Source organism: Camelus dromedarius, chromosome 12 (genome assembly GCF_036321535.1).
Source record: "Camelus dromedarius isolate mCamDro1 chromosome 12, mCamDro1.pat, whole genome shotgun sequence".
Taxonomy (NCBI): domain Eukaryota; kingdom Metazoa; phylum Chordata; class Mammalia; order Artiodactyla; family Camelidae; genus Camelus; species Camelus dromedarius.
In genome coordinates this window covers 45,771,813-45,797,189 of record NC_087447.1, presented here as the reverse complement: position 1 = coordinate 45,797,189, position 25,377 = coordinate 45,771,813, and the positions used below count along the sequence as shown (strand labels likewise).

The window sequence follows — 25,377 nt, the reverse complement described above, 5'->3', positions numbered from 1 at the left end:
TATATGTTTTATAGAAGCACTATTCATTTAGAAAACAGTGATGGATGTACTTTGGTCATATCAAATCTCTCTCTCTCTCTCTTTTAAGAACAATTTCTTAATTTCTTAATGTTATTTGTATACTTTGGCTATAAATGTAATTTGCCTTATAAAAACTGGTGTGTTGAGAGAACACAGAATCTCTGCAATGAAGCATGTTGAGAGATAAACATATAAGTCTATGAAATACAATCAAATCTCTGAATAAGAAGGGGTAATTTCTATTCAGGGAGTGAATAAATGCTCAGATATCATATATAAGTGAATGAATAGCATGGAATCCTAAAACTACTTTTCTGTTAGTACACAAAGGGATCTCATGAAGAGAAAACAACATGGGGATAATCACAGAGATTTGACAAAACCTTATTTTTGCAGATTCACGTGTAAGGTAGAGCAGTATGGTTAATACTGAGATTGAAGTGGGGATGAAGCTTGTAGGGTAGGTTTACGACAGCTCATGTACCACCTATATTCTATGACAAAACACTGGGTATTTAACTTATAATAACTAACTCTGCAATGCTGGGAGGGGGGGTCTCCTGTGTAAGTGGGAGGGGAATTATATTTTTTGTAAGGAAAAGCATTAATATGAGCAAAGGGCTAACACTGTCTGACACATAGCATGGACTTAAACTGTAAGAAAGTTATTATTATGTTCATTGTCTCAGAGACCAATGCTATTTTTGGAACAGATTTAACATTATTGCTTTAGTATTATTCTCAAATTTAATTGGAAAATATAGTCCTACTGTATTTTTAGTTAAAACTATAATTGAGTAAATGCTCTAATATGCTCAAAATTGGATGATACACTTTGAAGACTATCAGTCAAGAGTAACAGAGAAATGTCCACAAACTTGGGTATGAGTATCAAAACAGAGTGTATTTGAAATCAGTATGATTTTAAATGTGTAATTAATAATAAAGAAAAAAATTATTCAAAAGCATATAATAGCTAATATTTCTAAAGCTCTCATTGTGTATCAGGCACAGGTTTCAAATACTTTTTGATTTCATTTTAGCAGTAATCCTATGGCTCCGGTTTTATTTTTATCCTGCCACAATTGAGAAAAATGAGACATTCAGATACAAATTATGTTTCCTTAGATCAGGCAGCTAATACCACATGGAGCCTGGATTCCAAAACAGCCACTGTGATTTCACAGTTTGACTTTTACAACTACTGTACAATGTAATGATATGTATAATCTTTAATGAATTACTTTAAGGTATTTTACTGGTATTGAACTCTTTTCATGATTGGTATTAAGTGAAAAATTAGTTATAAAATTGTGTACAGTATGCAAAATATCAAGAAAATATAATTTTCACAAAAAAATTTCCTGGATGTTAAATTATTTATCCCTAAACTGTGAGAGACTTATTTTTGGAAGATTTGTTAATTGTGTAAAATGTTTAATGTTGAACATACATAATGTGTATCATAAAATATTAAGCCATGAAAATGTAAAGGAAGAAGTTTAAAAGAAAGTCAAATTGAATGTCTACTGTTCAATTATTTCTTCTACTTCACATTTTTCTGGTCACTTTTTAACCTTATTTATAAATGAAAGCCTGTTGTTGCCAAGATTTCTAAAAACACATAACACTCCTGTATTTCATATATTAATTTTTGGTCATTGTCCCACTTCTAAAGTCCTAAGAAAAATAAAACATGGACCTATCCTTGACCCCCGTCTTTCTCTGAAAATCCACATCAAAACTGTCACCTGCATTTGCTCTGCCTTCAAGTTTTATACAGAATCTGAGCATTTCTTGAGATAAATCCAAGTTCTGAAGATTTCTTGAGATAAATTTAAGCTCTTAATCTAATTATCAAAATTCAAATTATAAGACCTCTAGAAGAAAATGATAAAGTAATTTACTTGAGACCTTGGGGTAGAAAAAGATTTCTTCAACAAGATACATTAAAGGAGACTATCTTGGATTTTATCAAAATTAAAATATTGTATTCTATAAAGAAACCATTTGAAAATGAAACAACAAACCACAGATGGGAAGAAAAAATTTAGAATACATAGTTCTGACATAGGTCATGAACTCAGACTATGTAAAGATATTCTATAACTCAATTAACTAAGAGATGAAAAAAATTATATTAAAGAGTGGGCAAAGAGCTTGAACATGTACTCATAAAGAAAAATACATAGTGTCTAATAAACACAAGACAATATGCCTAAAAATTTTAGTCATAAGGAGAATTCAAGTTAATAAAATGCCTTTTTATGCCCCACTAGATTGGCACATTTAATGATGATATGAAGTGATGACAATGTAAACTGACAATACAAATAAGGAACAACTAAAATAAAAGTTGATGGTAGGGGGGAAATATTTTAATGTTAAATATACATTTTGCTACATCCATCCTATGACCTAAAAATTCTACTTTTAATCGTTTAGCCAAGAGACACGGAAGCATTTGTCCAAAAAAAATCCAGTATTGAAATGTTCATGGTAACTTTATTCACAATACTACCAAAGGGGCAACAATCCAAATGTACTTCAAGTGGACAATGGATAAACATATTGGAGTGTATTCATACAATGAAATATTACTCAGTAATATAAAAGGAAAAAACACTGTACATTCTGCAATGTAATACATATTTTAAAAATTCCACTTTTCTGAGTGAAATAAGCTAAAGGGAAAAGGATACATACTGTATCTATAACAGTGTAGCTAAAGCTCAAGAACAGGCAAAACAATCCCATGGTGATAGAAATCAGAATTATGTTTGCTATCTTGAGAGACAAGGCAAGTAGTATGAACTGTATTTCTGAAATATTGGAAATATAAATAATCAGATTTACATGTTGGCAACCTGAGTACATTCATTAGTCAAAATTCCTCAAACAGCACACAAAAGATCTATGCATTTTACTACATGTAAATTATTCCTCGAAAAGTAAACAAAGTATATACAAAGTACTCCAGGAAAAAATCAGATGCTGAATAAGATGAAGTACCCACTTTTGTGAGTTGATGAGGACTAAATTATTCTACCAGACTCAGAAGACTAAAACAAGCCTAACTATACAAAATTAAGTTTAGGATAGGATTTACTACAACAGAATGAAAGCTGAAAAACACTTCTGGGGATTAAATTTTTTATGTCAGTACTTTCATGGAGGTGCATGACTATAGTTCACAGACCACACTCTCAACTTCTGAACTCAAATGATCCAAGCACCTGCTGATCACTGCCTCTTAGAGATCCTGAAATTCCAACTAGAAGACTAATTTTTGCACTGGAGATCACAGGAGTTTTAGTAGAGACTGTCATAAAATTTCTAGACAGGAATTAATTTGTAGGTGAAATTTATAGGACAGAGGGTAAAGTGAGTAAGAGAGAAAGAAAGAGGAAAAAAGAGACTGATAAAAAAAAGAATAGGAAAAGGAGATAGAGAAATACTCCACTTGAGGTGGATCTTCAGACTTATATAATACAACACATAAAGAGGGTCAATCAAAATAGTTACAGTAAGAAAATAAATCAGTGCAGAGAAGTTGAAATAACTAAACAAAATGAAGACCTATTCAAATTTTTACATTTATCATCTTTAAAAAGAAAGGTTTAAAATTTAATAAAAACTTATAACTGAGTAAAAAGAAACAACCAACTAAAAAATGCAGAATCATGTAATAAGTATTGCTGAATACAAATAAAATAAACAAAGTAGATATCCTAAAAAGATAACTATATAGAATTTCCAAATAGTACTGAGTAAAAAAATAAAATTGATAGTTGTGTTTTTACATTGATAGAGCATAGAGTAAGAGCTTCTAAATTATTATTTATAGGATGTTTAAAAGAAGAACTGAAAAATAGGGTGAAGATGATATTTTAAAAGATATATGAGTACTTTCTCATTATAAATATTTATAAATGCATAAATATATAATATTCACATCAAAAGTTTATTCAAAAATAGTTACCAGACTATAATATAAAATTACATTCTACAACTGCATTAAAAGTTTAAATAATCAAAGATAAAGAGAAAATAAAAGGACATATAAGCAATAAAATTTAAAAACCAAAAAAAGGAAAGACAATTTGTCTAGATGCAAAGTTCTTCAACGCAACAAAAATACCAGTTGATAATAAAATACTATTCTTACTATTCTGAAGAAAAATAATTGTCAATTTCAGAATTGATTCCCACTAAATTATCAAGTATGACAGAGAGAAGAAAAATACATTTTCAGAAGTAAAAATACAAAACAAAAACAAAAACAAAAAACAAAACAAAACAAAAAAACTATTGAACCTGAAGGGATTCACCTCATTTTAACTATTTACTTCATACAAAATATAATGTATGTACTTAGCATTTCTATGTTGTATGTCAGTGGGGAAAATGATGGACTAATAATTAAATAATTCTAGAACAATTAGCTTTTCATTCAGAAAACAAGAAAAGTGCACATATACCCATAGACACATAAACCAGAGAGAAAATAGATCCATATTTTGTTGAGCAATTTTACTCCTATATTAATACACTAACAATCCTATTAATGCCTCTATATTGGTTGGGGTTCCCCTGAAAGTGTAGCCTTCAACAAGGACTTAAGGGCTTACAGTTTATTTGAAGGTTCATCTCAGGAAGCACAGTAATGGACTGGGGACACTAAGATAGGAAAGGAAAAAAAAAAACACTTCAATAAAATCAGTGTGTTGGTTACCATTGTGGGCAACAATACTGTACTAGGGTCTCTGAAGAACCAAATGGAACACACCTCAGAATTGTCCCTCTGAGGGATGAGAAGCCTATATTGCTTTAAAAAACTGAAAACAATGTAGACATAAAATATCAGGATAATGGCTACATAAACCTGCTTCATACCTGCAATGAATAACCTTATGTAGGTTAAGTAGCTTCCTCAAAGACACATGGCTAGGGATTGGTAGAAATTGGTGTGGAAATCAGGCATTTGGACTCCTTTGTGCTTAATTTTAACCTCTTTACTATATAATAGCTTTGACACAGGCATCATGGAAAACAGCATGGAATTTCTTCAAAAAAGTTAAAAATATAATTACCATGTGATCCAGGAAGCCCACTTCCAGGTATATATCCAAAAGAAATGAAATCAGTAGCTTGAAGAAATATGTACACTACCATACACTACCATGTTCAGGGCATCATTATCCACAACAGCCCAGATATGGAAACAACCTCAATGTTCATCAACAGATGAAACAATAAAGAATATGTAGTAAAGAATATATAAACCATAAACTATAAAATACTATTCCTTGATAAAAAGAAGGAAATCTTGCTTAGAGGACATTTTGCTAAATGAAATAAATCAGACACAAAGACAAATACTGTAAGATTTCACTTTTATGTGCAATCTAAAAACAAGTCAAACTTACAGAACCAGAGAGTAGAATAGTGGCTGGGGAGTGGGAACACAGGGAGATATTGGTAAAAGGTATAAATTTTCAATTAGAAGGTGAGTAAGTTCAAGGGATTTAAAGTACAGCATGGTGGTTATAGTTAATAATACTGTTTGTGTACTTGAAATTTGCTAAAGAGAGTAGATCTTAAGTGTTATCCCAAAAATCAAAAGGTAACCATGTGAAGTGATGGATGTGCTAATTAACTTAATTGTGGTAATCATTTCATAATGTATACGTATATTAAACACCACATGTACACTTTAAAAACCACATTGTACAAGCTAAATATAGATAATTTTAATTTGTCAATCATACCTCCATAAAGCTGGAAAACCCCAGTAAATTTAGAATACTATGTCCTCTAATAACCTTAAAATGAAATAAAATTATTTCAGGCAAAGAATAGCAGAAAACTCATCACCAGCAAAACTACATCAAGGAGGTAAGACTTCAGTTTATTCTTCACACATGAATAAAATCATTACAGATATAATTTTGAAGATGCAAGAAGGAACAAATAGCAATAGAAACAGTAAATATTGGGGAACATTTAAGTGAATATTGACTGTCCCAAACAATATGCTTTAAAATTTATAAGAAGTAAATTAAACCAGCAATAGTATATGTCAGCAAGCAGATATGGAGACTAAAATTTTTCAAAGATCCTTATTAACTAGAAAGTGGTAAGACTGCTAACTTATACTAAAATTTGACAGGTTGTATGGGCATTAGTGGGGCGATGGCTAAAGTGATTTTAATTGTAAAATTATGCATAAAAGCAAAGCAAAGGCGACTTACAATAGTAACAAAAATAATTCAAAAAAAGAAAATCTTGGTCATGAAAGATCTATAGGCCAGGCTGAAGTAAAAGATAGTAAATATAATGTAATACATTTAATAGAATAAATAACAGTAGTTATGATAAATGTGCATGAAATCAGTAGTATAATTAAGATAATAAAATTGTCAGGTTGCTTTAAATATAACTTGTAAACAGAGAGAAACAATTATCAGGATATTAAAAGGCTGAAAGAAAAAGGATGAATGCTTATAAATTGATTTTTTTGACTAATTTTAAATTTGATAAATTCCACAAAGCCAAAGAAAGTGGCATAGTCACCATTTTATTCCCAGTAGCATGCAGTTATGAAAACAGACACTCAGAAAATAACTATAATTCTACTGGGAGAAGAAAGAAGCTCCATGAAACACCAATGGATCTAGTAAAAATGGATGAATTCAAAACTTTTGGTATAAAATATCAATCAGATATTGGAAAGAATAAAGTAAAATGGCAATAACCAGCCAAATGAAATTATAAGGAACAAAGAGAATACAGCAGTAGATAAGAGGAAGAAGTGGTCTGAAAAGCTGGTAGAAGGCATTGAAATACTTACAGGAGATAGCCAATAAAGAGATACATCTAACATAACTTTTATAAGAAGGCATTTCTCTGACTTAAGTTTCATAAAATTGCATATTGAACCTCATATGTATTACATGTCATTCTTTTTCCTTTCCTTGTTTCAATCACAGTATTGTCTTCACACGATCATAGATCTGCTTAGTTCTGACTCCATATATAACCGGATTGAGCATTGGTGGTACTACGACATAAAGATTGGCCAAAAGTATGTGAATATAGCGGGGAACATTTTGTCCAAAGCGATGTGTCATAAAGGAAAAGAGGGCTGGTGTATAAAAGGCAAGAATTACAAAAACATGAGAACCACAGGTGTTGAGGGATTTGAGTCGGGCTTCATGGGAAGGAAGACGAAAAACAGCACGGAGTATCTGAACATAAGAAATGGCAACGGCTATGATGTCAAATACTAGATTACAAATTGCACATAATCCATAAATAATATTGATCTTGATACTGGCACAAGATAGGCGAGCAAGACCCATGTGTTCACAGTAGGTGTGCGGAATGACATGATTCCCACAGAAGGGCAACCGCAAAATGAGAAATACAAATGGAATCACAAAAATAAATGCCCTCACTAACACACCAAGGCCAATCACAGAGACAACTTTGTTGGTGAGGATGGTGCTATATCTGAGTGGGTTGCAGATGGCCACATAACGGTCATAAGCCATTGCCAAAAGGACTGCAGATTCCATAAGTGTGAAGTTGTGAATGAAAAACATCTGGGTGAGGCAGGCTTCAAAGATGATCTCTCTGAGGTTGAACCAGAAGATCCCAAGCATCTTAGGAATGGTGGCTGTGGAGAGACCCAAATCAATGGTAGCCAACATGGCCAGGAAGTAGAACATAGGCTGGTGTAGGCTGTGCTCAGCCTGGATCACAAACAGGATGGTGAAGTTCCCTAGGAGTGCAATCACATACACAGCACAAAAGGGAAAGCCAATCCAGATGTGGAGTGTTTCCATTCCAGGGATTCCCAGCAACAAGAAGGAGAAGAGGTGAAACTGGGTGTCATTGGGAAGGAACATCCTATTTGGTAATGCATAGGTCTTCAGGAATGTATGCTCACCCAATCTGTAGGTCACTGGATAGTTTTCTGTGGCTTTGAAAGATAGTATAAGAACACTTAATTAGCTACCTTCTCTCATTATTGCAATCATCACCAATAGACACCTCCCCCAACCCTTCTGACCAATTTAAGGTTCTGCTAGCCTCTAAATACAATTATGGCAATCAGTTCCACTTGACTGAATGACAAAACAGGGATTGACACACAGGATGGACAATAACAAATCAATAAGCACATGGATTTATCAAAATTTATCAAAATATTAAACCATCAAAATATTAAAAATTACTTTAAAGGATTAAAATCAATCATTGTATTAGTATTTAGTCATTATTATATAAGATAAGAAGAGTACTGAAAACAGCAACATCAATTACCAACTACCATTTATTTGAAAGACTTTTGGCCAGTCTCTGAGCAAAAATCATCTCTAATATTAAAAAAAAGTTCAAGAAGAACATTAATTTTACATGTTTTACATATATGTTATCCAAGGATCAAAGTATTTAAGAGCTTTATCAGAAATTTAAAATACTTTTAATGGAAGGTCTGGGAAATTAAGCTAGTGAGAAAAGTAGTGAATGGAAATGGAAGAAAAATGGAAATAAAGGATATGTCTTACCTATGTTTTATATATATATAGGTACCACACAAGCACATAATCCACACACATTACAAAAATACACACTTTTTTAAAACTCACAGCATCCATCTGAAAAGAGTATGTTAGTATTCCTCATTTATAGCTGAGTCAATTATGACTTTAGGAGTTTAAGATACATGTCAAAATGCCAATCAAAAACCAGAGAGACAAAAAAATTATTGTTAAATCAGATGCATGATAACTCAATCATTTTCAAAGTTCCCTAAACCCTTCTTTATGTCTTCATGTTGTTTGCTTATAAAATTTGATAGGGGATTTCCAAAGTATCTATTCATCCATGTGTGTAAGTATTTTCTAGTGTAAAGTCTCTTTTCTGATCATTTGAAGATTCCATGGCAGCAATATTAATTATGATTTCATTTTCAGCAAGAAAGTCAGAGTATTATCTAGACATTGATATAAAGAGGGAAAGAAAGAGTATAATGAACAGGTTACGGAAGAAGCAGTTGAGTATGAATGGTTTACCATTCCTAGTTCCGAGCAAAGCTAGGAGCAGGAGATACTGTGAGGCAGCTCCCACGGGAACAGAGTCTACTTTCATAAGGTGATGTCACAACGGAATCATGAATATTTTCAAAAGGTATGGCAATGGATAACAGAAGGATGGAACGTAGAATTTACTCATGGAGGCAAGATTTTCTGTAAATCCCATGGGTGGAAATCATCTTAAAATCAACAAAGTTTTCCTTTTTCCAGTATACACATATGCAACAATTTCTCAGCGGAAGTTTACATACTAGTTGTAGATTTGATTGCTAAAGGGTAAAAATAAGCTGCTCCTCTGGCTTTTCGGAGAGGGAAGGAATGGTATTATATTCTTCGATTGCAAATAAAATAAGTGAAAACTATGTCTTGCTGGTCATACAGTTATAGCCTATGATCATGCAGAGGGTAAATATCAGGTAAGTAGCCAGGAAGTTTTATGAATAAACCAAGTGGGAGACAAATATAGACAAAGTACACAAAACATCAGAGTGGAAACTGGGAATGTGGAAAAAGGCACAAGATCTGATTTCTCAGCTATATAAATCTTTATGCTCCTGAGGGAGGACATTAAGTAGTTTTTCTTTGCTGATTAAATTGTGTAAAACCCTAAGGGCAACATATAACCTCTATAGATAAATGAAGGTGAAAAGGGGTACAAAGGGTAGTCTTATATCTGTTGACAAGGTCTTCAGGAATTACAAAAGTTTAGATGAGGCAAAGTTACAGTGAGATGGATATGTTACAGAAGGGTTGTTAGCAATGTTGGTTCTTATCTTTCAAATCAATGATACCTACAATCTTGTGTTTAACATCTTGAAATTTCACTCCTGCCCAGAGTTAGTCTATCCATTTGATCTTACCATAGGAACACCCTGATATTTTCTCCCTGACTTTCTTGTATTTGAATTGGTAAAAATAACAGTGTTATGTCCAAACTGAAAATGGATAAAAGCATGTAAACAATAATGGAAAGTTCCATCAAGCAAATTTTATAAACAGCATCCTTCAAGACATAATTCAGATATATACTTGGGGCGCTGGTAAATGACCTCATAAAGACTCGATGCCTTTTTCTTCTGTATTCTTAAATATAGTATATAGTAAAAGACCAAACATATGAACAGTCTACAACTGCACGCCATAAAATGGAAGTATATTACAAAATAATGATGAGAGAAAGAAACCGACCATTTAAATAAAAGTTAAAATTAGTAAAATCTAATCTATAGTCTAAGAAGTCAGGATAGTTGTGACTTTTTGGAGTACTGGCAGTCAGTATGGGTGGGACTTTCAGGATGCTGATAACGTCTGTTTATTCATTTATATACTGGTTACACAGGTATAATCAGTTTGTAGAAAATTAATTGAGCCACACTCTTATCATGTGCACTTTGTTTATGGCTGTGAAAATTCAATAAAATATTTACAAAATATGAATTCCTTAATGGTAGATAGAATATATATCATTTGTTTTTGTATCTCCCGCATCACAGTCTATTGCATAAAGTGGCTGTGTGAGCTTGCACAAGAACTTTGACATCTCTGTACTTCAGTTTCTTCATGTAGAAAATAGAAATGATAAGTGTAAATAAACCCTTAAAATTAAACCCTTGATTTTAGAATAGATAATTCTTATAAAACACTTTGAAGCATTTTCCAAAGATACTAGGCATCCATCATTTTTTAGATATCAGGCAGAAAAATCTTTCTGAAATGCACATTGAATGGATTCAGGCTGAAATCTAAATGCTTTTACTAGAATTATATGATCCTCCCTAAATATGATGCTATTCTTTCCCTAAGCTGCACCATTAGTCAGTCTTCTTTCCCCGAAACTTATCCGATGTCACTTTTCTTTCTCTTGCATTCCTCTTCTTCCCCTTTGTCCATCACTGAGTCCTATGGATGCACTGTGAGCTGGGAGACAGGGAAGACTCACCAGACTGAGCACCAGGATGGAATTCTGTCTGTTTTGTCTCAGTCTTCTCTGTCTTTATGAGGGAACTGCTCTTTGCCTGGGTGGAGCTTTCAAGAGAAAATCCCCCAGAGCCAGTTTTGTAAAGGGCATGAGGTCTCTGAGGATTCTAGTTTCTAATCTGGCCCTGAGTCATGAATAGAAAGCCATGATTTCTAAGGAAATGAAGACAATAAAAAAAGTGAGGTTTCTTCATTACTTGTGAGTCTCCATTAACCTTTTGTTAATTTGCTCCATGCTACAGCACACAATGATTGATGGAGTTCATTCTCTCACCATCCCAGATCATCATTTAGGGAGACAGTACAATTTTCTGTTCAAGAACAAGGGCTCCAAAGTCAAAGCACTTCTGTTCTAAGTTTAGTAACAAAAGTGACATCGGACAGATTATGTAACCTTTAATTTTGTTTTCCTCTTTTTTTTTTTCCAGTTGTTCCTTCTGTTTTACTCCACCAACGCATTTCTCATTCATAGTTAATATAAAATGTAATCAATTATTCTTTCAATTCCTTTTATTGAACTCTAGCATTGTGATTAAATTTTGATTTATATCCATTTAGCAAAATTAACATAAAATTTTATAATGGAATCCTGTAAATTTACCGATAATTTTAAGCAGATGCTCATACTGTGCCTTAAATGTTTTAAATAAATCTACTTATTATATAAAAAATAAAAACTTTGTTAGTGCACTTATGGTCCTACACAGTCCTTTTGCCTTTTCCCCCCCCAGAAATAGTAACCAATGTATCTCAAAAGTTGGACTTGTCGAGGCTTAGTTAATGACAGTAGGTGTTTGATCAATACAGTACTCAAGACCCTGTTTTCAAAAGGGGGTCCAATGCTTGGGTTTAATGCTCTGTGGTGCTTGGGTTTAATGTTGTCTTGAGTTCTTTAAATAACTTTATCTTTGAATTTATGTTCTGTAATTGAAATCTTATATAAAGATGGGGCAGGTCCTGGGATTTGGGACCAGAGGTGAACGTGTGCTGTACCTGCCACATCTTCCCAGAGTGATTTCTTGGCCTCTTGTTACTCTAGCCTTGCCCAGAGATGGCTGCTGCTGTCCTTTGCCCTTGGCATGCTCCAAATTCTGAACCTACCCACATTGGTAACCAGTGTCTGGTTCACGGGATAGGGATCTTGTGCTCCTGTGCATGTTTGCCCCTACCCCACAGGAATTCCCATGCCCAGAAGAGAGCACGATAAAAAACAATACAAAAGATACCATAATTACTCAAAAGAGAGAGACCATCAACAAAAAATAAAAGCTCTTTATTTCTCTACATTTCCAGAAAGGACCCCAGCAACTTCCCTTTGCACTGGGCTTCTCAAATTCTGTAGCCAGCAGTAGTTAAGACACTGGTTCAGACATTATACCCTGCAAGTTCAGGGCCCTGTTATGGACTGAATGTTTGTGCCTCCCACCCCTGACCCCACCAAATTCATATGCTGAAACTCTAGCTGCCAAAGTGATAATATTTGGAGATGAGGTCTTTGGAGGGTAATTAGAGTTAGAGGAGGTCATGAGGGTGGGGCCCTCCTGATAGGATTAGTGGCCTTAAAAGAAAAGGAGAGGCCATGTGAGGACATAGTGAGAAGGCAGAAATTTGCAAGCCAGGAAGAGACCTCTTTACCAGGAACTGAATCAGCTAGCACCTTGATCTTGCAGTTCAGGTTTAGAAATGCCACTGAGCAAACTAAAGGACAGTTATGATTAGAATACAAGCCCCCCGCTTCTACAGCTTCTGCACTTTCCACAGAAACATTTTAACTCTATGTCCAGAAACTGGCCTCGACTCTCTGTGGTAATGACTGTCCATCACACACTAGGAATTAGAGTGATGGATATAATTCATAAATGGCCCCCTCCCTCTCAGACTATTTTTTCTGAACAATTTTTCCAGATTTCTCTGAGGCATATACTTGTTTTGTCCTGCATATTCCTCCAAGTTTTATCTGAACACATGCTATCTTCTCACTTTTGTGTTTCAAAAAAAAAAAAAAAGAAAGAAAGAAAGAAACAGAGGGATACACACAGGTCTTGGAAGGAAAAGCTTTTGCTGAGCACAAAGGGCAGTGACAGGGAGAGCTGTGAGAGTCTCTGCAGCTGGAGCGTTACCTCAGCTGGTTGTTGGAACCCAGAAAGTACTACAAAAGAGAAGGAAGACGATCAGAGATTCAGCTGCATTTTGATACTTTAACTGAGAGGGACAGAATGCTAACTTTATGACAGCTATCCAATTGCACTGGAAGATTGAAAGATTCCTGCCAAGACTTGAACCCCCAGTGAAGCAGAAGTGAGAGCAGAAAGTTTCCATACTAGATACTTAGCTCAGGACCTTATAACACCATGAAACAAGTGGGAATTCCTGGGTGAGGGTTGAGGCCTAGAACTTAGAAATAGAAATGTGTACAAATGTCTGGTAACAAGATCTGAAAAAAAGTGAATGAACAACATCACTCTTTGAGGATCACGGATCAACTGGAGTTGTCCAAAAATATGTGAGAAGGACTATACAAGCACAATAAAATGTATAATCTGTTTTTCCTCATCTCATCCCACCTCTCTTTAATCTGGCATCCTACCCAACACCTTAAGTTGATCAGTGGCCTCCAGTCACCAGGCCCAGACAAATGCTGCTGTCCTCGTTGCAACTCTCTACAGCCTGTGAAACTGTCGACCGTTCTTTCATTTGAACACCCTTATGTGGGTATATATTCAAAGGAAATTGAAACAAGACATTAAAAAGATATCTGCATTCTCATGTTTATTGCAGTGATATTCACAATAACCGAGATAGGGAAAAAACAAAAAACCTAAGTATCTGACAACTGATGAATGTATGAAGAAAATGTAGTATATATACAGAATGGAATATTATTCAGTTGTAAGAAAGAAGGAAATCCTGCCATTCGTGACAACATGGATAGACCTTAAGAGCATTAAGTTAAGGGATAAATCAGACAGAAAAAGGCAAATGCTTTATGATATTACTTATATGTGGAATCTAAAAAAGATGAACTCATAGAAACAGAAAGTAGAATGGTGGTTACCAGGGGCTGAGGGTGGAAGAATTGGGGAAATGTTGGTCAAAGGGTACAAACTAGCAGTTAGAAGATGAATAAGTCCTGGGGATCTAATGCACAGCATGGTGAGTATGGTCAACAATACTCAATTATATACTTTAAAATTGCAAAGAGATTAGTTCTTAAATATTCTTACCACAAAAAAGTGATAATTATGTGATTTGATGGAGGTGTTACTAACTCTAAGGTAATCATATTACAATATTCAAGTGTATTGAATCAACAGGTTGTAACTAACACAATGTTATAGGTCAATTATATCTAAATAAAACCAACTGAGATTGAGATGATAAAGGAATTTGTACATAAGTTGCAATATTAAGATTTATAATAAATAATTATTTGAGTTTAGTCCCTGCTTCTGGCACAGAGCTCCTAAAACACTTGGAATTTCCTAGCTGATGAGAGTCATGAATGTGTCTTTTGTTATGTTAATAAGGTAACATTTGGGCACCACCTAAGATGAAGTCTGGTTGCTAGTGGAGCCATAATGTAAATAGAGGGTTGTAACTTTCAGTCTCAACCCCTTGACCTCATGGGAAGGGAGACAGTCTGGAGATCGAGTTCAATCCCCAGTGACCAATGACCTAATCATGCCTGTGTAATGAAGCCTCCATAAAAATTCAAAAGAATGGAACTTGGGGGGGGTTTCTGGGTTGGTGAAGATATGGAAACCTGGGGAGAGTGGCATGCCTAAAGATGGCATTAAAGTTCCATGTCCTTTCCCTGTACCTTGCCTTGCACATCTATTTCACCTGGCTGTTCCTGAGTCATATCCATTTATACTAAAGCAGTAATCTAGTAAGTAAAATGTTTCTCTGAATTCTGTGAGCTGCTCTGCAAATTAATTGAACTCAAGGAAGGGATCATGGCAACCTCTGATTTAAAATCAGTCAGCCAGTCCTGTAACAACCTGGACTTGTGACTGACCACAAAAGTTCAAGGACTGAGTTTAGAGACTATAATCAACCTAGTCTGGTTTATAAGGTGGTCAGAGGCACAGATGATAATTGGGTTTGTGACTGGTTTCTGAAGTGGGTTAGGGGGCAGTCTTGTGAGACTAAACCCTTGACCTGTGTGATCTGACACTATCTCCAGATAGATAGTGTCAAAATTAAGTTAAACTATAGGATACCCAGTTGATGTCTGGAGCATTGGTTGGTGGTGTTGGGGCAGGGGGGAACACCTTCTCCTTCATGGTGGAACTGGGTACAGAAACATATTTAATGGTTTTATATAAGTAGTCAGTGGGAGAATGATCACAAAATGCAAAATGACTAGTTTCTCTCCTCTAGATTTTCACCTCTTCTTTTCATTACTGACAGGAAGCTTCTTCCAGAGTGATATGATAGATTTCAGTATGATGTAAAACTGTATTGCATTTCTTCACTTTAGCATTGTGTGATAATGCTAAATATGGAGTCACTGTGATGCAATGATTATGTATTTCTTCATTTTTTAGCTCTTCAATTATACTAAATATTGAGTCAATATGGTAGTTGTGCAATACTAAGAAGATATACCCAGATTTAATACAGCCATTATTATCTATCATGAGATCTAGATTGGTCCTACCCATCTCAAAGCATTCAGTATTATAAGCTTAGAACCAATCCTAAGAACCTTGTTGTAAAAAGTATTTAAGTATTTTACAAGATTAAAAAATAATAATAATAATTTTCCCTTAGAAATAAACTAATCCTAAATTTGAAATTCTGGGTCTTGAAATAAAGACATGGGCTATCTATGTCTGGTGGCATTCTATTTCACTGGAAAAGGAGCTAAATCAGACCTCAGAGCTTTGTCGCTACCTCTATCCCTAAGGTGTTCCAATACAAAGTACTCACTCTGGAGGCTATAGCCACAGCACTAAAGAACCCCCCTCCTAAGCAAATGGAGTTCAGAAGGATGCTAGGGGAGTTTTGCTAACATCTCCAGGAGTCTCTGCTGCTATGTAAGGTTTTAGAAGCGTGGATCTTTATTTGTGGCCAACTGAGCACAAGGTAAAAAGTGGTAGGTGAAAGGAAAACCTTCTGGCTGAGGGGAGGGGATCATGGAACAATCTGTAAGAATGTGTTGGCATAATCTCTTATATACACTTGAGCAACCACTGCCTTCATTTTTTCTAATCTCCGTATGCGGCTCATATATCTTTTAACATCTTTGTCATTTGTTTCTGTGCACTTCCTGCTGATCTGAATACTATTTATTGATCTATCAAAGTTCTTTCTCTTCATGTTTTCTTTCTCTTTCTCACTGCTATGGCTCCTTCAGTCCCCTCTAATCTAATTTAAAGTTTGGGTGCCTGCCTAGTCCTGAGCCTATAATCAGTTGAACTTACTTTAAATTATTTAGAAATTATCCCTCACCAGTTACAATGTAGTAAAACACAACCAAACAACTTGCTGTTTTACTCCAACCAGAAGGTAGTCCTAATCATTTTGTAATGGTGGAATCATCAAGTATGTAATGAAAATATCTGTGAAAATGTCTAGGGATAAAGGTAATCAGATTTACTTCGTTATAAATATACACACTCTATCATAAAATTAATATGCAGATGAAGTGAGGATCAGGACTTAAAGTCAGCTGTAAGAATTACCTGACAAGCTGAGATATGTCAGAACCAAGTTCACGATGTTCATATCAACAGGTAAACCAGTAACTGTAACTATGCTATTTTTATGAACCATCTTGGGCCATGAGAACCTTGCAACAACCGGCAACATAGGCATTGTTAGCCTCGTTTCACAGGTGAGGAATCTCAGACTCAAAGAAGGGATATGTTTTCATCAAATTCACATGACAATGAGCAATAGAACTTGGCTACAATTCCTAATGTCTATGTCTAAATATTAGGCCATTTTCCAAACACTAAGTTCTAAGTTAGCTGAACCCAAGTCACAGAAAGGAAATCTGATTATAGGATTCAATTTCATCTCCTTCTGAAATTCCCTGAATTTAAACACCACTCCTTGCATATGGCCATCCTCTTTCAAATTAGGGATGTTTTCTACATAGTTCTTATTTTTTTTCTTGATATCCCTCTTCATCTAGTAATTTATTTGCCTTTGACTAATCATCTTAACTCACATTTGTTATCTCCTTCCTGTATCTGGGATCATATTCTCCTTTCTATAATTTCTGAAGCAATGTGTCCAAGACTCAAGCAGCAATATACCCTTTCAGCACACACACACACACACACACACACACTCTTTCATGCCCAGAAATACTGTTCTATTATGGTTTATCTGTCTAATGCAGCTTGAACTTGTTTTGCATGTGTAAACCTATTTATCTATATCTCTCTATAGTCTATTGATAGAGAGACAGAATATAGCATGAGAAAGATAGCACTCTTGATGACAGTGCACTTCAGCTTACGAAGGTGGTACATAATGGTGACAACTTAGTATAGTTAAAAAAATAGTGGATTTGGTTTCAAGGAGTGACAGGTATAAATTAACTCATTTTACCTGACAATTTTGTGGTATTTTATAAACCTGAACATTAATCTGTGTGTGTGTGAATCTGTGTTTTTTTCTTGACAGGAAGACACTTAAACGGCAAGGCCCCATATGCCTACCATCAGAACAGAAATGAAGAGGGATATGTACCGTCCATACTAAGCAGACCAGATTAAGAAGATTACCCTGAGATGAAGTCCTCTGTGGCCTCGTTAATAAAACTTCAATGCCAGGTTATTTTTTGATATTGGTACCAACAAGAAAGGAGAAGTCAGAAGATAACTATGACATGAGAAATGGTTTTGGGTAGCTTAAACAGAGAGAGGCCTGCACAGATCAAAAGTTGTCTTAGAAAGCTCTTGTTTGTTACACTTATGGTTCCTTTTAAGAATGTATTACATATGTTCCACTCAGAAATGTGGTACATTCAGAATAATAATGGCTGTCATCATGGTGTTTTCTTTTTAAGTTTTTGAAAAACAGCTTTATTGAGATATAATTCACATACCATAAATTTGTCATCATGTTTAAGATGTAGTCTCACTTTGTACCTAAAGTATACAGTCATGAATCAACCAATTTTTCTATGAAATAATAATAAAAGATATCTAGAAAAAAATTTTGTGTACCCAAGTAACAAGGGAAAAACTTTTTCCTGACAACTATTTTATTAATTTGAATGGCTGATTTGTATGACTGTTCTAATCATTAAAAATTTAAATTCTGTAAGGAAAAGAACCTTCTTTAACTTATCTTTCGCATCAGTCTTAGCATAAAACTTGGTGCATATATGGTAGATACCTAGTCAATGTTTGTTGAAGTAAAATATTAAATGCCATTGAGTGGATTTGATGAAGTATATTGAAATCTTGTCATTACATTTTACTATTAATTTTTATAAACTTTCCAGCCTCTATGATGCAACAATGCAGTAGATATGGAAGGAGTTTCACTGATTTCTTCACTTTCTCTGAGTGCACTGAGCAAGGATGAAAACTATTCTATGAATGAGAGGATCTTGATCTATGATACATTTCACTATAGAAAAGCTCCCAGAAGGATGCCCTCACTTAATGCCACCCTATTTCATCCCTACTCTTTCCTCCTTTTGGGGATACCTGGGCTGGAACATCTGCATATCTGGATTGGTTTTCCTTTCTTTGCTGTGTACCTGACAGCTGTCCTTGGAAATATCAGCATCCTTTCTGTGATTCAGACTGAGAATCGCCTCCATCAGCCCATGTTCTACTTCCTGGCCATTCTGTCATCTATTGACCTGGGCCTGTCCACATCCACCATCCCCAAGATGCTTGGCATCTTCTGGTTCAAGATGGGAGAAATCTCCTTTGAGGGCTGCCTCATCCAGATGTTCTTCATCCACCTATGCACTGGCATGGAGTCGGCTGCGCTCGTGGCCATGGCCTGTGATCGCTATGTGGCCATCTGTAACCCTCTTCGCTACACATTGGTGCTGACAAATAAGGTGGTATTCATCATTTCATTGGTCATCCTCCTAAGACCTTTGTCTTTTGCCATACCATTTGTTCTACTCATCATACAGTTACCATTTTGTGGACACCAAATTATCCCTCACACTTATTGTGAGCACATGGGCATTGCCTGCCTGTCTTGTGCCAGCATCAAGGTCAACATCATCTATGGCTTATGTGCCATCTCTATACTAGTGTTTGACATCATAGCCATTGTCATCTCTTACGTCCACATCCTTCGTGCTGTCTTTTGACTCCCTTCCCATGATGCTCGGCTCAAAGCCCTCAGCACCTGTGGCTCTCATGTGTGTGTCATGTTGGCTTTCTACACTCCTGCATTTTTTTCATTCATGACCCACAGATCTGGTGAGAATATATCATGCTACATCCACATCCTTTTGGCCAATTTCTATGTAGTTATTCCACCTGCTCTCAACCCTGTAATCTATGGTGTCAGAACTAAACAGATTAGAGAAAAAATGCTGAAAGTATTTTCCAAGAAAAAAACATAGCTCTTGTAAATACTCAAATTTAAGAAGGGAGTGGCACCAATTCTCTATTTTCAGAATGGAAAAGGGACATTTGGAAGTTATGCAGACCCATCTTAAGGGAGGCCTGTCAGCTTCCTTCTCAAATCCACAATGGAAAGTTAAGCACATGTCAAATGCATAAATAAAACTGCTTTATAATTTTCCATTGTTTGGAAATAATTTAGATTCCTCATGTAGAAGAAAACCAACACTCTATTCTGCTTCCATTATGACTGAGTCAATCACATTCCATAGTCATCATCAGTTTAAAACTAAACTGCATCTCCTCCCCCCAAATCACAAGCAAACAAAAAAGCCATTCATATCCTGATTTAAACAAAAATAAATGAGTTACGCTGACTAGTGCTGGTCCCAAAATAGTAGATGCTGGAGCAGTTCCCATATGCCTGGACTCCCTGCCAAAAAGTATGCTATTCTTGCTTTGCCGTGTTCATGCTGGAGTATATGAAACTGACATTGTGACTATGTCACGTGTGAAGGTGGGAATTTTCCATGAACAGAACTGAAGAAACTTGGCCATCTTTGTCAGTGTGTAGTTTATTTTTAATTTTAAAGCTGAATTGTGTTTCTCATTTACTGGATGAGTTCTCGCAGAGCCTGGATTGCTGATACCTCTTTTCAAAGAAACAATTCTTTTTCAAACAGTTGTCTCTGTGTTTTTTGCCACACCACAGAAGAGTTTCACTCTAATGGAATGTTGAAAGTCTTAGTGATGTTACAAGGCCAGCATTATCCCCCACCCCATGTATGTGTGTGCATATGTTTGTGTTTAAGATGGAACTCTAGTTCCATGTGATATCACTAATTATTCTCTATTTCTATATACATTATTGACATTATTTGTAGAAGGGATTCAAGGTAAAGTATGTTTGTAAATCTTGGCCATTAAAGCTACATTTTTAACTATATTTCTATTGCAAGACTCCTCAGAGCTTATAATTACAAATATTCATTTTAAACTTTAAAATTATATTGGCTTCAGACTGCTCCTTAGACCATCCTATGACACTCATATTTGTAGAATGTGCTTTAGAAAAAAATCCTACTCACTTTTATTGCAATAGAAAATATGATTTCATAAATTCTTAGAGGGAGTTTGTATTAATTAACATCACACACTGAACTTGAAATTTGAAAACAATCAGTTATGTTGTGGCTTTTCTAGGACCCTATTGTGGCCCCAAACTCATCCTTATTTATCCATTTATTCTACTTATGAAATAGACTCTAACTATATAGCCCCAACTTTTTCTTGAATGATTTGGACAGTGTTCACTCTCTTTATATGTTTTGGGTAATTTGTGGAAGAACTGGTATTTAGCCTTTAAAAGTTTGGTAGAATTCACCAGTGCAGCCACTGGGGCCTGGAATTTTTCTGTGTGTGTTAGAAGATTGCTCATTGTAGATTAAACTTCTTTAATTGTTAAAGGACTATCAGGTCATCCATTGCTTCCTGCTGTTGCTTTGAATGTCCTCGGTGACTGCATCACAGGATTCATATCCCTCTCACTTTACCTCTTACTCAGGGTGAGGGCTGATGAGTCAGAAGACTTTTCTAGTATCTACCCCACTATCAGCGTTAGATCATCCCTTTGTTCCTGTGCCACAGACAAGACCACGCTTCATGGTCTCGACACTCCCTCAGGAGCAGAGCGCAGTTACTTGTTACATGAACCCAGCTCATCTGGTGGTGGGAGCAGGATTTATCTTCCTAATTTTTCTCCTTCAGCCTGTCTTAGGCAGGTGCTATGTTCCTGGGTCTTGAAAGTGGAGACTTCTCAGTGATCTGCCTCTCCCCTAGTGCTGTAGGACACTTCTGATGAACCTGCTTTGTTCTGGGGTTACAGAGTTTGTTTCTGCTCCTTTCCCTCAGGGGCAGTGGGGTCCTCCCTTGTTCCTTAGAGGGAGGAAAACTTGGGTGAGGTGCAGTTCCATCCTCCAGTGGCTGCTACTCCCTTCCACCAGATTATCTCATGATGAAGGCCTTTTCGGGCCTCTACTCCTGCCCTCAGACTTTCCATGAGTAGCTGGTTGAGGTCAAGTGAGAAAAACTTGAGTGGGTATAAATTCCCACTCGTGTCATATACACATGTCTCCCAGGCATTTTCGATTCTTACACAGATCCATGCTTTGCTGTGAGAAATTGTTTAAAAATTTTAGTCAATTCTTTTTACAGGCTTGTATGGCACCTGGCATCCAGTCTTGGTGAGTATGGGATCATGTTCCATCTCTCTTTGAAACTGCCTATTTTTCCTTAGACTTTGTGTTAGTTGGATGCTCTCTGATTTCAACTATCTGACATAGTCAAGAAAATGGTGAATTTTGATTATCCAGCATATTTTTTCATAAAGTTTTGAGGGATATTCTTTCCAACTTTCTATATTCTAATTAAAAACTGTAAGTAAGCCCTGGTAGGAATTTTAAATTGTGTTGTATCTTCTGAATGGAAGGACATCTATGTGTCCATTCTTAGCTTCCTACAACTGTATTTATCAAAGAATGAACCGTCGACCACTGAATCATAAATATTCAGGATGACTTATGAAATTTAAATGAGATTTTATCCATGGGATACACCACAGAAGTTTTGAACCTAATAGTTTCAGAGTAGGCCTGAGTAATCTGCATTTTTAAGAGACTTCAAGAATTATTCAAGCTTTAAATATTGAGAATCATTCTGGAAAGTTGAAACTTGATTATTAATCAAAATGGTTCATTGTCAGATGGAGAGAATGGAATAATCTTTATGAAGTGAGATGGTTGGATACAGAATTGGCTAACTCAAAACTAGACATCTCTCCCAAACACACACACACACACACACACACACACACACACACACCCCTAACTTGACCTAATCCACAATTTTGTTTAATTATCTTTGTTTAATTATTTATCTAATGTTCCTGATGTCCTGATGGAATAGTGTTTTGACTTTCTAAACATTATAGCCTTGGTTAATTACCTATTTTGTACTTCTATCACAGTACTTGTCATGTTGACATAGCAGTGTGTAATGTAACTAAATAAAGTGTAGTGGTTAAGAATATAAACCTATAGATGGAATCATTGTAAGATTAGAGGAAAATTATGGTTTTAGAGCTAGACAGACTTAAATCCTAGCAAATTGAATATGAGTTTGTTGAGCTATTTATCATATGGGTATATATGATAATTAACTTTAGAAAATATTGTAAAGGTTAAGTGATTATGTATATAAAATACACAATGATGAGCTTGGTACCAGGCAATGCTTAACAAATGTTACCTCTCTTCACATTTTTTTCTCTCTACATTTTTAGCTTTAGAGGTGAAGTACTTGACTGAAATATTTTTCCTTTGGTTAACTAATTTCTTTGTACCTCAATTTGCACAGTTGCAGCTCAATTTTAGCTGTTTATGAACTGCAGAAAAAACTTTAAAACATAGATGCCTGAATACTACCCTACCATAGTTTTGCTGTCTATAGAGTTTCATTTAAACAGAATCATACAGTATGTAGTCTTCTGTGTCTGATTTTTATCAATTAGTATAATGCCTATGAGATTTATCCATGTGAATCTACAGAACATCAAAAAAAGCAAAAGGATTTAGTGACATAGTGAAAAGATTACAAATTAATGACAATTTGGTCAATAGCAAACCTCTTCAAAGTAATAATAGATTCCAGAAGACTATAGGGTTATGACTTCAAGAGGCTAACAAAATATAGTAACTGGAGAATGAAACGGTGTAGCTAGAAAAGTACCATTCAAGAAGAGGGTGAAATGAAGAAAACTTTAGATGAACAGATAACAGAGAAGTTAGCACCAAGAGACTCTCACTAAGAAAGTGTTAAAGCATGAAAGAAGAACATTTAGTCAAGAAGGAAGAACTGGGGCAAAAAAAAAAAAAAAAAAAAGGAAATTTCTAAATCTAGTAGTAAGTCTTATACAATAAACCACAGGTATATAATTATACATCATGTTGATTTTAAATTTCTCTTGTTTTTAGCCTCATATGATTCTCCATCTTTTTCAAACAATATTTTACTATTTTGAAAAAGACTCTAACATTGTAATATATTTGCTTCGTTATTGCAATATAGATGAGATGAGATAATGTGATAGCTTTCTTTGGTGAGTTACTTCCCATAGAAAAACCTTATTATCCCTCAAACAATTAAAAGATCTTGATAAAGAAACCACAAAGGTATATAGCATAAAGTTTGTTCAGATATTACATACCCCAAAATTTTTTTAAAAGGATTTAGTTAAGAGGCTTTGAAAGATTGAAAAATTTAAGAAATCTGTCCCGTATTTTCTTGGTCCTTACCCCATAGATGATAGGGTTCACCATGGGTGGGACAAGAAGATAGATATTAGCCACAAATATGTGGACATGGGGTGCCACCTGGTCCCAAATCTGTGGGTAAGAAAAGAGAAGAAAGCCGGAGTATAAGACACCAAGGTCACACACACATGGGGAGCCACAAGTACCCAAGGTCTTGAGTCGGGCATCCTTGGATGGGAGGTGGAAGACAGTGTGGAGTATAAGGACATAAGAACAAGTGATCAGTATGAAGTCCACTCCTCCTGTAAGAAATGCAACAATGAGGCTATAGGCTCTGCGAATTCTTGTCTCAGCACAGGCAATCTTGATGAGGGCCATGAACTCACAATAGGTGTGGGAAATGACATTGGTCCTGCAGTAAGGAAGCCACTGTAGCAGGAAGGGGTGAGGACTGAGAAATGCTGTGCCCCGGAGTACAATAGCTAGGCCCATGCCCACAACTGAAGAATGTGTCAGAATAGCTGAATGTCTTAATGGACTGCAAATGGCTATATAATGGTCAAAAGCCATGGCCAGGAAGAAGCCAGACTCATGGTGGAGCTAGAGTGAATCAGGAACACTTGAGTGAGGCAGGCTTCAAAGCGAATCTCACCATCATGGAACCAGAAAAGTCTGAGAAGTTTGGGCACAGCTGTAGTGAGGTCAGCCACAGCCAGCATACAGAGGAAGAGGTACGCTGGCTCATGGAGGCTGGAGTCGGTCCTTGACAATAAAGAGAATAGAGCAGTTTCCCAGTAGGGCCAAAGGTAGACAACACAAAAAGGGATGGAGATTCAGATGTGGGCAGCCTCCAACCCAGGAATGCCAATGAGAATGAAGGTTGATGGATGGACACCGGTTTTATTGTATGCTGACATAATCAGCATTAGATGTTTCAGTTTTCTTTTCATAAATTTTCCTCTAAAGCAAACAAATAATAACATAAATTTTGAAGCCCCTGGTAAGCTAAGTAAGCCAAAATATAGGGAATTGCAGTCCATGGAATAAAAACAATGTCTGTAAATATTTAGACAGAAATAATTTCATCACCTAAGTGTGAAATATTTCAGAGTTGTAATTTTCAGTGTGGCTGTTCTATAGATGCTAAGTGAGGGAAAATATGTAGATACTAAAAACTGGAGTTTAAATACATGAAAATAAAAATCTTCCATTTATAAGAAACAGGTATTAGTTGAAAGCTGAAGAAAACTAAGAATCATTTCTTTGGATGCCTTAGTAACAAAAGTGCAATTATACAAACTAGAGTGAAATGGGAGGGATGATAGAAGGTTTTGAAAAGAAAATAGATTTTTTTTTAGATTTTAGTTATAATATTTTTGAGACATGCCAAGTTACAGAGGGCAG

General features: G+C 35.5%; 2 protein-coding genes and 1 pseudogene across 2 annotated transcripts; 1 reads left to right on the top strand and 2 right to left on the bottom strand.

Annotated features, from left to right (window-relative positions):
- Positions 1-6,841: 6,841 nt before the first annotated feature.
- Positions 6,842-8,215, bottom strand: LOC105097963 (olfactory receptor 52E2). Its single transcript, XM_010990596.3, has one exon. It carries the CDS (start codon positions 7,932-7,934, stop codon positions 7,008-7,010), a length of 927 nt encoding a protein of 308 aa, XP_010988898.3. The 5' UTR covers positions 7,935-8,215; the 3' UTR covers positions 6,842-7,007.
- Positions 8,216-18,720: 10,505 nt separating this feature from the next.
- LOC105098039 (olfactory receptor 52E1-like) lies at positions 18,721-19,662 on the top strand. Its single transcript, XM_010990659.3, is given in 1 exon segment — positions 18,721-19,662. A coding segment is annotated over 1 exon segment (942 nt).
- Positions 19,663-23,949: 4,287 nt separating this feature from the next.
- On the bottom strand, positions 23,950-24,890 carry LOC116155177 (olfactory receptor 52D1-like; annotated as a pseudogene).
- Between the last annotated feature and the right edge of the window lie 487 nt (positions 24,891-25,377).

Bases quoted from the DNA above. Each gene is read 5' to 3' on its own strand.
- LOC105097963 (XM_010990596.3), bottom strand. From the start codon at position 7,934: ATGTTCCTTCCCAATGACACCCAGTTTCACCTCTTCTCCTTCTTGTTG.